At 49.1% G+C, this 13386-nt stretch overlaps 1 protein-coding gene across 6 annotated transcripts in view; it reads right to left on the bottom strand.

The window, feature by feature from the left end:
* The window catches only part of LOC142583277 (angiotensin-converting enzyme-like), a 246195-nt gene that overhangs the window by 48136 nt on the left and 184673 nt on the right, over nt 1-13386 (bottom strand). For all 6 annotated transcript variants that reach the window (XM_075693681.1, XM_075693682.1, XM_075693678.1 and 3 more), the window contains exons 6-7: nt 12711-12902; nt 10327-10424 (exon numbers count right to left, since the gene is read on the bottom strand). In XM_075693681.1, coding sequence (XP_075549796.1) covers nt 10327-10424; nt 12711-12902 — 290 coding nt within the window. The remainder of the gene's footprint in view (nt 1-10326; nt 10425-12710; nt 12903-13386) is intronic.

The raw sequence follows: 13386 nt of genomic DNA on the forward strand, positions 1-13386 counted from the left end.
CCAGGCCGCATGTGGGGCGTTAAAGTCCCCTACTACAACAAGCCGGTTGCCGTAAACGTTCTTGCGAAGGTCCTGGACGAAGTGATCGGAGTGGAGTAGCTGCTTCCGCGGCGGGCTTTAAAGATTGACCAGGTATAGGCTCTGTTGATTCTTGCGAGTCGGAAACACCTCCACTATGGTGTGTTCGATATCAGTGTCTTCAATTTCGTGAAGCTGTGCGGTTAGTGTCTTCTTGACAAGAATTGCGGTGCGGGCAGTGTGGGCCATAGTGTAGTAGCCGGGGAGCTTTATTTTCTTGGTGTTGGTTTCCTGTAGCGCGATTATGTCAGGATTGTTTGCTTTGAGATATTCTTGCAGGTTGGCCGAGCGGGGTCTATAGGATCTGCAATTCCAGTGCCAAATGCGGAGGGTGGGAAGCGGCTCGGTATGTCTACGTTTGGGAGCCGCCATGTCGGTGGTTGTCCGTTACCTGAAGTAGGTGGTTTGTTGTTGTCGAGCTAGAATCCTCCGCGGATTTCACTCGTGCTGTCTTTCGTCCTTGGCGTTTGGTTTCCAACTGCTCCGCCAGATGTTCATCAGTCACGAAATTCTTGTAAGCATAGGTCATGAAGTTGTGTTGTTGCCCCATGAAGCCATCCAGTTTGGCGTAGAGTGTGGTGACCGTACGGGTTAGTGGCTCTACCTTTTCCATGATTTTAGTTACCACTGTTTCTATGGTTCTGTCTGCTGATGCGAGAAGTTTTGTAGTGAGGCTTTCCTCGAAGACTTGAAGGCGTCGTTCAACAAGGCCGAAAATCTTCGCTTCATGAGCTTGCAACCATTCGTCTACCCGCTTCATTATTCTGGCTTCTACCTGTTTTAGTATGCTTTCTTCTACTCTCTTCGCTACTTTTTCTTCGAGTTCTGGCGTGTTCCACTCGGCTACCGGTTGTTGTTGTATCGTCCTCTGTAGATCCTGTACTTTATGTTCGAGAGATCGTATCGTCGCCGTCTCGCCCGAACTGCTCGGGTAGCGTGAGGAATTCGAGGCGCTGCTTCCGTTCGCCGCGGCGACGAAAGTAATTCGCCTAACGGAGCGAGACCGTAACCGAGAGCGGGATGTAGAGCGCGATCTTAGGATAAAGCGAGAGCGTCTCCAGCCAGGTCTTTGTCGAGGCGAGAGCCCCCGTGAGCTGTCCGAGGTGGTAACCAGAGCGGGGAAGTCTTCAGTGCTCGAGCTTCAGTGATTCTCTCGGGCGCGAGCGTTGTCAAGCCGCTGTCTTCTTACTTGGTAGGGGGGCGGGTTGTTACGGAGTTTCTTCTTACACTCCTTGCCTGCCGTTTCGTGGCCTCCGCCGCAAGGCTTGCACTTCGGGTGACAATCGTGTTCTTCCGTGACCCCATCGCGCCCGCATGTGCAACAGAAGTTGGCTCTCGGCTGAGGACAGATATCCTGTCGGTGTCCGATGGCGCCGCAGGTTCTGCAGTATTGGACGGATTTTCTGTGGGGCTTGCATCTGTAGTCACCGCTCTAGTACGTAACGTAATAAGGGACGTGCTGTCCGTCGAAGGTGATAACCGCGGCTGTTGAAGATCCTAGCATGCGCGCGCCGAGAACCGTGTATCTTGAGTCCACTCGAAGGCCGGCAGCAATCTCCGCGGGACTTGTACCAGGTTCGACGCCGTATATCACTCCGCGGCACACATCGTCTGGGTGTCGAATGTGGGAATTTACTTGATAGACGGTTCCGCCGAGTTCTATGGTGTTGATATGCTGCAGTTTGGAAGCTCGTTCCATACTTGCCGTGCTCGCGATGATCACATTCTCCAGTTTTTGCACTTGTACTCGGAGGTTATCGTGAAAGCCTAGCTGGGCCAAACCACTGGATCTTCCGATGGCATGTGTCACGGCGATGAGTGTGTGCTTAGAGAGGTCAAGTCCTGCTTGAGGGCGGAAGACGATTTCGAAGTCGTCAGTAGGGAAGGGTCGCATCCTCAGAATGCGTTGACGCTGCGGCAGTGCTTGGGCTTGAGGTTTGGGGTCTGGTTTTAGGACTTCCATGGCACTTTCCTCGGCAGATTTATTGTCTTCTTTTGCTGATCTGCCTTTACGACCAACTTGTAGCCACTCGATGTGGGCTTTACCCGTCGTTTTGCAACTGTTCACGTCGTATGTCCACTGTGGTATGGTATCGAAGTTAGCCCCGGTCACTTCCATTCGCGCCGTTGTCGGCTCTCCTTGTAAAGCGTTCGCCATCTGTGTTTCCAGAAAAGCGTGCGCGCTTCGCCTTAGATGCTGGTTCTGCGTGATTCACTCCTACTGCGAGAGCCCTGTGCGCGTGCACCGCGGACCTGCAGGCGCGAGCCGCTGGTCTCCCGCTCGTGCCACGGGTGCCCCAGCGTTAGGGTTATCTTGGAGCGCACGGTCACAGAAAGTTCAGGGTTCGATTATTCGTGTAAAGGTCTACTCACTTTGTCATGGCTGGTGTCAAACGATGCCTTGCAACTTCAGGAACCCGAGGTTACCAAATTCGCTGAGTTTCCAAGCAATGTTCCACACAAAATAGCGAGAAAAGCAGGAGCCCATGTGAGGTGAGACTGTGCTCCTCAGCGCCCTGGCGGTTTTTCCGACAAGAAGTAACAATATTTTTTTTCATTGGCTTTTAAAAGGACTGGACGTAATGGGCGTGGATTGCCATACCTTATTCTTTAAGAGGGTGCTATAAAGGTAGACCGTTACTATGTGATCACGCGCACGTAAATACGACGGGGGGTGGGGGAGAGGGGGGTTCCCAGAAGAAACGGACTTTCTTGATGGAGCCCTTCTTAATTGCATTGCTGTGCTCTCCCGCTAGTTGGTTGTGGGGGAACGTTTTACAATTTAGTAAGTATCCAGGCCAATATCACTGCAATATGCCTTACAGGTTTGTCTTGTAGACAAGGAATCTTCTCGTAATTTTGATTTCTTCTTGAGACATAGTTTCTCCATAAGGGCGAACCAACGAATGCGGTAGCAATACTGTTACGTAGGAAGACGCCGACGAGTAGCTATATACAAGTATATTTACAAGGCAATACGCCGCGCTTGGTCAAGACGCAACAGCCCACGCTAGCCTCTAATCGTCATCGTCGTCTTCACCATGCTCGCCTCTTTGTCATCGCAAATACTGTTCCGTAGCACTACCCCCGGCGGCAAAAGCGCCGTCCCGGAGCGACTAAACGCCGGACTCAGAAGCAGTGTAGTAGACCTTGAGCGTACTGACGTGCACAACATCACTAGATGCCAGAGAAGAGGACGAGGTTGAACGCACAGGAGCAATTTCGTATGTCACAGACGTCACCTGGCGCAGCACGTGGTAGGGCCCCGTATATCGCGAAAGGAGCTTCTCTGAAAGTCCGACGTGACCAGAGGGCGACCACACGAGCACGAGCGCACCAGGCGAAAACTGTACGTCACGGTGGCGAGCGTTGTACTGACGCTACTGAGTGGTTTGCAAGGCCGTCCGTCGAGCACAGGCAAGCTGGCGTGCATGGTCCGCGAGGGCGATGGCGATGGCGTCGCGCGCATACTCGCTTGTTTAGATCGCAGCAGGAGGAAGTGCCGTGTCTAGGGGCAACGTCGGTTCGCGACCATACAATAGATAAAATGGAGAAAATCCGGCGGTGTCGTGCCGAGAAGAATTCTACGCAAATGTGACGTAAAGAAGGGCAATGTCCCAGTCGTGGTGGTCCTTGGAAACGTACTTAGACAGCATATCGGTAAGAGTGCGGTTTAACTGCTTTGTCAGGCCATGCTTTGAGGATGGTATGAGGTAGTCAGCTTGTGTTGAATGGAGCAGGAACGCACAATGTTGGCGATAACTTTCGAGACGAAGTTACGACCACGGTCAGTAAGCAGCTGTCACGGGGCGCCATGCACTAAGATAATGTCCCGCAAGAGAAAGTCCGCGACGTCAGTGGCGCAACTGGTAGGGAGAGCTCGCGTGATAGCGCATCGGGTGGCGTAATCAGTTGCGACGGCTACCCATTTGTTCCCAAAGGATGACGTGGGAAAGGGACCGAGGAGGTCTAATCCAACACGGAAGAACGGTTCCACAGGGACAGTGATCGGCTGGAGGTGACCGGCAGGTAGCACCTGAGGTGTTTTCCGACGCTGACAAGGATCACAGGCAGCTAGCGTCGGAGGGAGCGAGCGAGACCAGGCCAATAGAAGCGGCGGCGGACGCGGTCGTACGTGCGGGTTACCCCAAGATGTCCTGCAGTGGATGCGTCATGCATCTCAAAGAGCATTCTGTCGTAGATGTTTTGGCATGACAAGAAAAAGATCAGAGCCGTCAGGGAGGAAGTTCCTTCGGTACAGAATGCCGCCCTGGAGGACATATCGGCGAAAGGATGCGTTGGTAGGTGTAGAGCGCAGAGGCTCGATGAGTGCTCGCAGCGATAGGTCTCGGTACTGCTCATCGGCGATGTTAGCGAAGGCAGACACAGAGAAAATGCCGTTGGCGGTACTACTGTCGGCGTCGTCAGGCTCGTCTACCGGGTAGCGAGACAGGCAGTCAGCGTCCTTGTGTAGTCGGCCAGATTTGTAGGTTACAGAGTGCGAATATTCTTGGAGGCTTGAAGGTGCCAAGAATATGAATATTCTTGGCACTTCGATGCGTTGAGCTGCAGACCGGCTCGCCGACAAACGTCCAGGACTGCTGAGAGGCGCTCGAGGTGCGTAGCGAACGTTGGGGAGAATACTATAACGTCGTGCAAGTAGCACAGGCACGTGGACCATTTCAAACCGTAAAGAAGGGAGTTCATCATGCGTTCAAAAGTGGCTGGAGCGTTACATAGACCGAACGGCATCACTTTGAATTGATAAAGACCGTCGGGTGTTACAAAGGCAGTCTTCTCGCGGTCGAGATCGTCCACGGCAATCTGCCAGTAGCCGGACAGAAAATCAATAGAGGAGAAATAGCGAGCACCGTGGAGGCAGTCAAGGGCGTCATCAATCCGAGGTAGGGGATACATGTCCTTTTTGGTAACCCTGTTAAGGCGCCGATAATTCACGCAAAAGCGCCATGATCCATCCTTCTTTTTTACCAGTACAACAGGTGACGCCCATGGACTACATGACGGTTCAATAATGTGCTTGGCAAGCATTTTGAGGACTTCGGCGTGAATCACATGCCGCTCAGCCGGTGATACTCGATACGGGCGGCGATGAATAGGAGGGGCATCGCCGGTATTAATGCGAGGTTTAACAGCTGTAGTTTGGGGCAAAGGACGTTTTAAAGTAAAAAATATCATGGTAGGCAAACAGAACGCGGTAGAGCTCACGAGCGTGCTCGGACGTCATAGTCGGGCGCAATCATTTTCTGTAAGTCGGCGATAGTACAAGCTGTCGACTGCGATGGTAGAGGAGGATCGATTGAATTGGCGTCTACTTCAATAGATGCTACTGAGTGATCCTCCAATCAGCAAAGCTGGGCCATAGACATCCCGCGTGGCAGCACTTGTGTCGTCAAGCCGAAATTGACCACTGGCAGGCAGGCGCAATTGGCCGTAATAGACAAAACTGTATGAGGTACTGTGATCGCGTGTGTAGGAAGGACGTCTTGCACAGGAGCCGCGATGTAGTGACCGTCAGGGACTGGTGGGGATGACACGAAGTTAACGTAAGTCAGTGCCGAAGGTGGCAAGCGAACGAAGTCGACGGAACTGAAGCGACTGGGGTGGGGTTCAGCGGGATCCAGAACAGGCAGGTCAAGGCGGAGAGTACTGGCGGAACAATCGATGACAGCAGAATGTGCGGATAGGAGGTCAAAGCCGAGAATGATGTCGTGGGGACAGTGGGCGATGACTGTGAATAGCACGATAGTGGAGCGATCGGCGAAGGAGACGCGGGCGGCACACTTACTAATTACAGGGGCTGTTCGGCCATCAAAGACACGGACAACAGGCGTCGTGGTGGGCGTGATTATTTTCCTCAGCGGGTTACGAAGGCCAGCACTCATTACCGACAAATGCGCCCCAGTGTCTATGAGAGCAAATACAGAAACACCGTCTACTTCCACGCCAAGAAGGTTCAGATGATTGGACACGTCAGTAGAGGATTTGGCGGCGTATGGAGCAATGCAGCGTCACCTCGAGGCGCTGCATCGTCTAGTTTTCCGGCTGGGAGCGGCGTCCGAAGGGAGTCGGCGAATAGGAGCGACGGGGCTGGGCGGAGCGAGATTGTCGTCGTTGGGGCGAAGGCGAACGAGAATATGGGCGCTTCGGCGCAGGAGAACCTGTGGCGGAATTATCGGAGCGGGCAGCTTAGGGAAGAGAAGGGCCACCTGAGGGGCGAGAGTAGGCAGTATAAATAGACCGGTTCGGGGAACTCCCGCGACTGCGACAGTGCCGAGAAATGTGCCCGATTCGATGGCAGTGGATATAAATGGGCTTGTCGTCAGCAGTGCGCCATTCAGGTGGGTCGCGGAAACGTGGTGGGTAATAAGATGCTGGACGGGGCGGAATCGAAGAAGCCGGGTGGGTATCAGGGCGATGGGCCGAGCAGATGGTGTGAAGACCCATGTTTGCGAACTCCTAGCGGACAACTGCCTGGATCAGGGAAACCGTGACTGCAGGTGCATTTGAGGGGCTGGAGTCGAAGGCAGCCGGATAGGCGGCCTCGACCTCACGCCGGACGATTCTGGTAACATCGCCAGTGTTGTTGGGACGAGGAGCGTCGGCAGAGGAAGATCTCGCTGTGGTATTGGGCAGACGGGCAAACTGCTGGTCGATACGTCGGCTTTTAGCAAGTTCCAGGCGGCGGCACTCTTCTATAACTGCATCCACCATCGCCACGTTGTTAAAAACGAGCAAGTTGAAGGCGTCATCGGCAATGCCTTTGAGGATGTGGGAGACCTTGTCGGACTCAGTCATGTGTGTGTCAACTTTGCGGCACAGAGCCAAGATGTCCTGAATTTACGTGACGTAGGGCTCTGTTGACGTCTGCACACGGCCAGAAAGCGCCTTCTGCGCGGCAAGTTGGTGACCGTAGGGGTTGCCGAACAAGTCTCGGAGCTTTTGCTTAAGCGAGTCCCGACTGGTGAGCTCATCTTCGTGCGTCCGAAACTAAACTCGAGGTGTGCCACCGAGGTAAAAGACTACGTTGGCGAGCATGATAGTAGGGTCCCACCGGTTATTGCGGCTGACGTGTTCGTACAGGCTGATCCAGTCCGACGTCTTCCCCATCTTTGCCCGAGAATACGCCAGGATCGCGGGGAGCGGGGAGAGTAATGTAGGTCGTCGAAGGGGGCAGCAGGTGTCAGAGCCGGTGGAGTCGAGTTGTCGTCGCCGGGAGCCATGAAGGAAGGCTCGACGTATCGTCCACTACGAAGCTCCGTGACGAGGTACAGGGAACGTCCACCTCCACCAGATATGTGACGTAGGAAGACGCCGACGAAAAGCTATGTACAAGTATATTTACAAGAAAATACGCTGCGCTTGGCCAAGAGGCAACAGCCCACGCTAGCTTCTAATCGTCGTCGTCGTCGTCTTCTTACTGCTCGGCTCTTCGTCATTGGAAATACTGTTCCGTAGCAATATGTTAGAATATTACACGAAGAGTAAGACTCGTAGCTGCAGTGGCAGCACAAATTGAAGTAAACGTAAGCTAAATAGAAACAGGCTGTTGTGTTAGTGGTCCTCTGAATTCTGTCATCGGACAATTTAATTTATGCTTATTAATTAATGCCAGCGTCTTAGCGACTTCACCACCACTTTTCCGCAGCGGGTATGTTTCAAAACGCTATACTGGACCGATCCTGGGGGTAGCGCACAGCCGCGCCAATAAAGTTACATAATTTTCAGGTTTGAGTTCTGTTATTGTTTCGCACTTTCAATACTTAAGTCTGAAAAGATTTAAGGTAAAAGACATGCACTGTCAGTGTTTTCTTTCATGACATTTGTTTGTGCGCTTCCAGTCTAAAAGCTCTGCTGAATAATTTTGTATGGAATTTAAGAACTGGTAGAGGCAACTTTAGTGATAGAGTGGTGCGGCAATTTAACCCGCATGTACCGCACATCTTATTGCATGGCAGAGCATATAGTATACATATGCTTAAATAGGTGCGGAACCTCACGGCGACGCCGAAGGTGACGGCAGAAATTTTTTTGGAGTGCCCATATAATTGCTATTGCAATAAAAACGACGAAAGAAATTCCGGCAGAAGCCTTTTCCCAATGACTGTCGACGTTAATGCGAGTATCATTCAAGCACTGTAGCCATATACCAAATTGCTGAAGACACCTTTATTTAGAATCTATAGTCGTCCTTCCTAAATTTAAAATGCTTTGGATATATGGGACACATACTCTTTCTAAAATTGCCCGCTTTGCTATGACACTAACTCACTAGGGTCGGTCATGAGCATGACGGTGACGACGATGCAGTGACGACAATGTAATGGAAAAGAAGGAATGATGTAGGTGGAACGACGAATGCGGTATGACGGACGATGGCATGATGAGAATGGGAGGACGATTGGGAAATGAGGAAGGTCTCAAACGAAGATAAGAGTGACAACGACGGCATGAGGAGAATGGGACGACGAGGACTGTATGACAACGACAGCCCAACAAGTATTGGATAAAGCTGGAATTATGACTATGCAACGATTACGGCGGCATCATGACCACAGTATGACAACTGCATGACGACGACTGTATGACGGCGATTGATTGACGACAGCATGATCACGATGTGATGGCGAGGGAGGAATGACGTCTATGAAACAACAAAGATGGTGTGATGAAGGCGGCATGAAGACAATAATATGACGAGGACTATGTGACCACAACGGTGTGACGAAATTCGGGAGACGAAGCTGGATTGACGACAATGGAACGACCAAGTGCACATACCTAGTAGCCCACATTACGCTAGTGGGCAACGTGGGTCACTGGGTCAGAATAATAGATAGATAGATAGATAGATAGATAGATAGATAGATAGATAGATAGATAGATAGATAGATAGATAGATAGATAGATAGATAGATAGATAGATAGATAGATAGATAGATAGATAGATAGATAGATATATATATAGATAGATAGATAGATAGATAGATAGATAGATAGATAGATAGATAGATAGATAGATAGATAGATAGATAGATAGATAGAGAGACAGACAGACAGACAGACAGACAGACAGACAGACAGATAGATAGATAGATAGATAGATAGATAGATAGATAGATAGACAGATAGATAGATAGATAGATAGATAGATAGATAGATAGATAGATAGATAGATAGATAGATAGATAGATAGATAGATAGATAGATAGATAGATAGATAGATAGATAGATAGATTGCCTGAAGTAAGCAAAGAATACTCAATGAATTTAAACACATTAAACGTCTCAAACTATGTTCTTGGATGAGGCACTGAGCCGTACGCGAAGGTTTTAGTAGTTTGGGCTGTTACAGGAGGAGAAATGAGCGTTAAATGCCACCCTCATTTCGCAGACCTTCAACCAGCCATACACACGAAATTCTTGAATAAAAAAAAACAGAAAACCAACGAGTCATCGTACACAATTTGCAAGAATGCTGATGACACGAGTTGGAGCTCTTGTGAGGTGATTTTGAGGCTGGAAGCAGGCACGAAACGCATTGCCATGCTGTTTGTTCCCCGCCTGCTCGCATAGAGGAAAAAATCTCTGTTATGTTGCGTTGAACCCATTTCAGATTTTCCTTTGAGGTCATCACGCGTGACAAAAGCTGGTCTAATGGATATGATACCGAAGCCAAGCAAGTTTTAAAGCCACTTCAAGATTCTTTCTTTGCCGCGGCCGAAAAAAAAGTGACGAGTGCGTTCATGTAAAAACATTGGTCATCGTTTCTGACTTTCTTCGTTCTTTTTTTTTTCATGAGGGTTTCTGAAATTGGACACTGGGAATTTGCTGTTCACGAACAAAGTGGACATAGAATGACATGGCTTGTGGGGCAAATGGTGTGGTAGCGCGCGTGGGTACTCAATCACGTGGCTCTTTTCATGTTTGGCGCGTTACCAGTAAAGTGGAAGAAATAATTATGCCCGACCTAGTGCGCTGAAAACGACTAGATTTATTGTTTTAACACGTAATAAGAGCTTTAATACCGGAAGCAATGCCCTCAATTCAAAAGTTATATAGTTCTGTAATTAAACTTCTGCAATTACACAGGTAATCAGGTAATTAGTGCACAGAAGTATCTTGGCTGGGAAAGGAAACTGATGAACGAATTCCGTAGGTCTCACAATCGCACATTGTACCAGCTTTTTTTTAAATACCTTGGCTAGCATAAGCGTGCGCAGTACTTGCCCTTTCTTTCATGGCACCTGTGACGTCAACTGCCGGTTTGTTCGGGTATGGTCGGCTCATGTTGGTTAACGCAATCCAATCTTGCGAATGGATGTGACCTGCGCAAAGAACATAGAGCGAGTTGTTATTTAACGAACCCGCCAGTTTCGCAGTGCATATAATTTTCATCTGTGGCGTATACGTTCCTAAGATGTAGCCTGTATGAATAAAGAGACTAAGAAGTCTATGCTTAGTGTTATATGCTATTGACATGTTGCCATCTGTTACTTAGGGATTGCCAGCGATGTGTTCCAATTAACCAAAAAGCACTAGCAATTCGAAAGTGAGCGCTTAACTTTTTTTGTGTAGTATATATATGGCTGTTTCAAAACACGCGTCATTTAAGCATAGGGTATAAGAAGAATGTGTGATGGCGTAATCGAAATCTTAGGGCACCTTTACCGCAATGGTACTCATGAATATAAGTCGAATGTCATTAAAAGTGCCCACGTGGAACCTTCTAGCTGATCTTCTATCATCATCAGCCACAGCAGCATACAGGTTGATATTTTTTAAGTTTACAGAAGGGGCCAAGGCCTTTCCCAGTGATCTTAATTGCTCCGATCCATTCGTACAATGTTTCTTATCATGACACCACGTAATGTTCTGAAATCGTCGACCTTGACATTCATTAACTTAAGGGACCACTGCTTATGGGCTATACGCATTACGTGACCTGATCAGCACCATTTCTTTCCCCTAATTCGAGCTAGCATATCCACTGCAGCATACTTGTCTCGTAAGTAAACATTGTGAAGTTTTGAAAATGTCTGATTAAATCTGTGGGAATGCGTATCCGAGACCCTTGGGAAACAGTTCTGTAAGGCAGAGATGCGATAGTTGAGATTAGGCAAAGACATGCTCCAGCACAGTGCACACATCGGTTATGCCAGTATGTTTGGCATTAGAGGAGAAGGACGAATATACGTTTTTTTATTAGAACAAAACTGCTACCTCACGGCAATTCAGAATTTTGATTACCCTTCTACGGTGTCGAATACTGGAAGTAAATCTGCACATGAGTAGGTGTGAGATCGCCCCATCCAAACCTTTGTACGTCACGTGGGGATGTAAAATCACTGGAGCATTTTCTCCTGCTATGCCGAAAATGCGTATGATCCCGACAACAAGACCCACTTCGAGCAACCTCTAACGCATATTGACCTTCCTATCTCGGTGCTTTATATTTCATCTCTTGGTGCGAGCGCCCTTGGTCAAGCGCGGAAGGAAGTTTGTCAGATTGAAGTGAATTTTGAAGTTTGAGTTTATTCACACACAAAACGTAAAAACATAAATCTACTATACAGATGAGGATTGCATTGTTAACGACAACGGGACCCTCGTTTTGCACGAGTACGTCACTGCTAGAGGAAGAGTGACGTGTTAAGCACTTTTTTATCGCTATTAACATAAGATTTCATTTTTCGCAATCTAGCGGCTTCGTCAAAATTGCCGTGATCACTTTTCAAGTACATTCTTTAGAATTATAATCATTATTATTTAAATATAAAAAGTGCAGACCACTAAGATAAAGGGAAGCAAGGCCTTATGTTTCCATTGCAAACCTTGGCCAATCCCCCTTCTTGAGTACGCACCATATTTTGAAGGCGACAACGAGTACCACATGATTCATCGTTAACTACCCCGTGCTCGGCCAATTTCCCAGATTGGGCATGTGCCACTAACACCTGCGCTCTACATTTACAACTGTATCGTGGCCGATCTCCCGTAGTAGGTGCAGCCTTTCCATTAGGAACCAAACCAAAACCAAACTGAAGGCTCCACTCCGGGCCTCTTTGATAGGCCCACGCCTCTTGGGCCCACTGCATTCTTGGAGAGCTGCCACAGAGGCGGCCGCCATACTTTTTTTAACGCTCATTCACGGGCCAATGGTGGCACTCGTCTCGTCTGTAGGGGTGCTTATTCGTTTGTATCATTCACAGGTCTGTGTTCTTGGAGGATGGAAGTAGTTGGCGCGCTCCCACATTGTGTGCGTATTGGAGGAGTGGGCGTTTCGCACTGTACACATGTTGGTAAGGAAGCTTTGATCCCCGATTGTGTAATGCATGCATGGCGTTGTTTAAAAATTAAATCCTGGAGTTTTACGTGCCAAAAACCACGATGCGATTGTGAAGCACGCCGTAGTGTGTAACACCGGGTTAATTTTGAATACCTAGGGTCACCTTAACATACGTGTAGTGGGATATCTGTTCGGGCTGACCATGGTTTTCTCTGTTGAATGCGTATATAGAATAGTGTGCGCAGAAGAGTGGACGTGCACTTCCGGGACCTTAGAGTATGCAGCCTACAAGCCATTTCTTGCATGCGCCGTGGTGCGGTCGTACCGAGTAGGTGTGCCGGGATGGGTCCGTCTTCTAAAACCTTGTCCGGGCCGTAGATGGCACGCAACTTGCTGCGCACGTACGCGTGCAGCTCCTGGTAGAGCGGCAACAGCTGCTGCCACAGCTTGGCCATGTTCCTCTCGAGGCCATCGTACTCGTACACGTCCTGCCAGAGGCCGCTCGCGTCCATGAAGCCTGCGGCAATATGGAAAAATGCGAAGGCATAGCGTGACTTCCGAGTCTTTCCGCCCAGGAAGGCGTTTTCATTTTGTGCGATATGGCCGGAGGGAGAGTGAGCAGGGAGGGCGAGAAACCGTACGAAATCATAAATTGGAACAGCTGCTCATCGGGGCTAAAAAAAAAAAGGAAGTGTGGTGTATGAAATCGACAAATAAATTGTCTGAGCTCATTCCACTCATTCATTCGCGCGAGAAAGAAAATACGACAAGCGCGTGTTTCGTCCATTTACACAATTACATTTACCTGCACTTGCGCAAGGATGTACATTTTTGAACGTGCATTACCAACTGAAAGTTTCATTTGGTAGTGCATATTCATGCACAAATGCTACTAAATGAAACTGAGAATTACGGTCGATAGCGTTATCCGTGCAGTGTTTTATGCACCTTTTACGAAGAATGCGCAGTGGCACTATCCGGCCAAGTTGGCTAGCTCATCT

This window comes from Dermacentor variabilis, chromosome 5 (genome assembly GCF_050947875.1).
Source record: "Dermacentor variabilis isolate Ectoservices chromosome 5, ASM5094787v1, whole genome shotgun sequence".
NCBI classification, from domain to species: Eukaryota; Metazoa; Arthropoda; class Arachnida; order Ixodida; family Ixodidae; genus Dermacentor; species Dermacentor variabilis.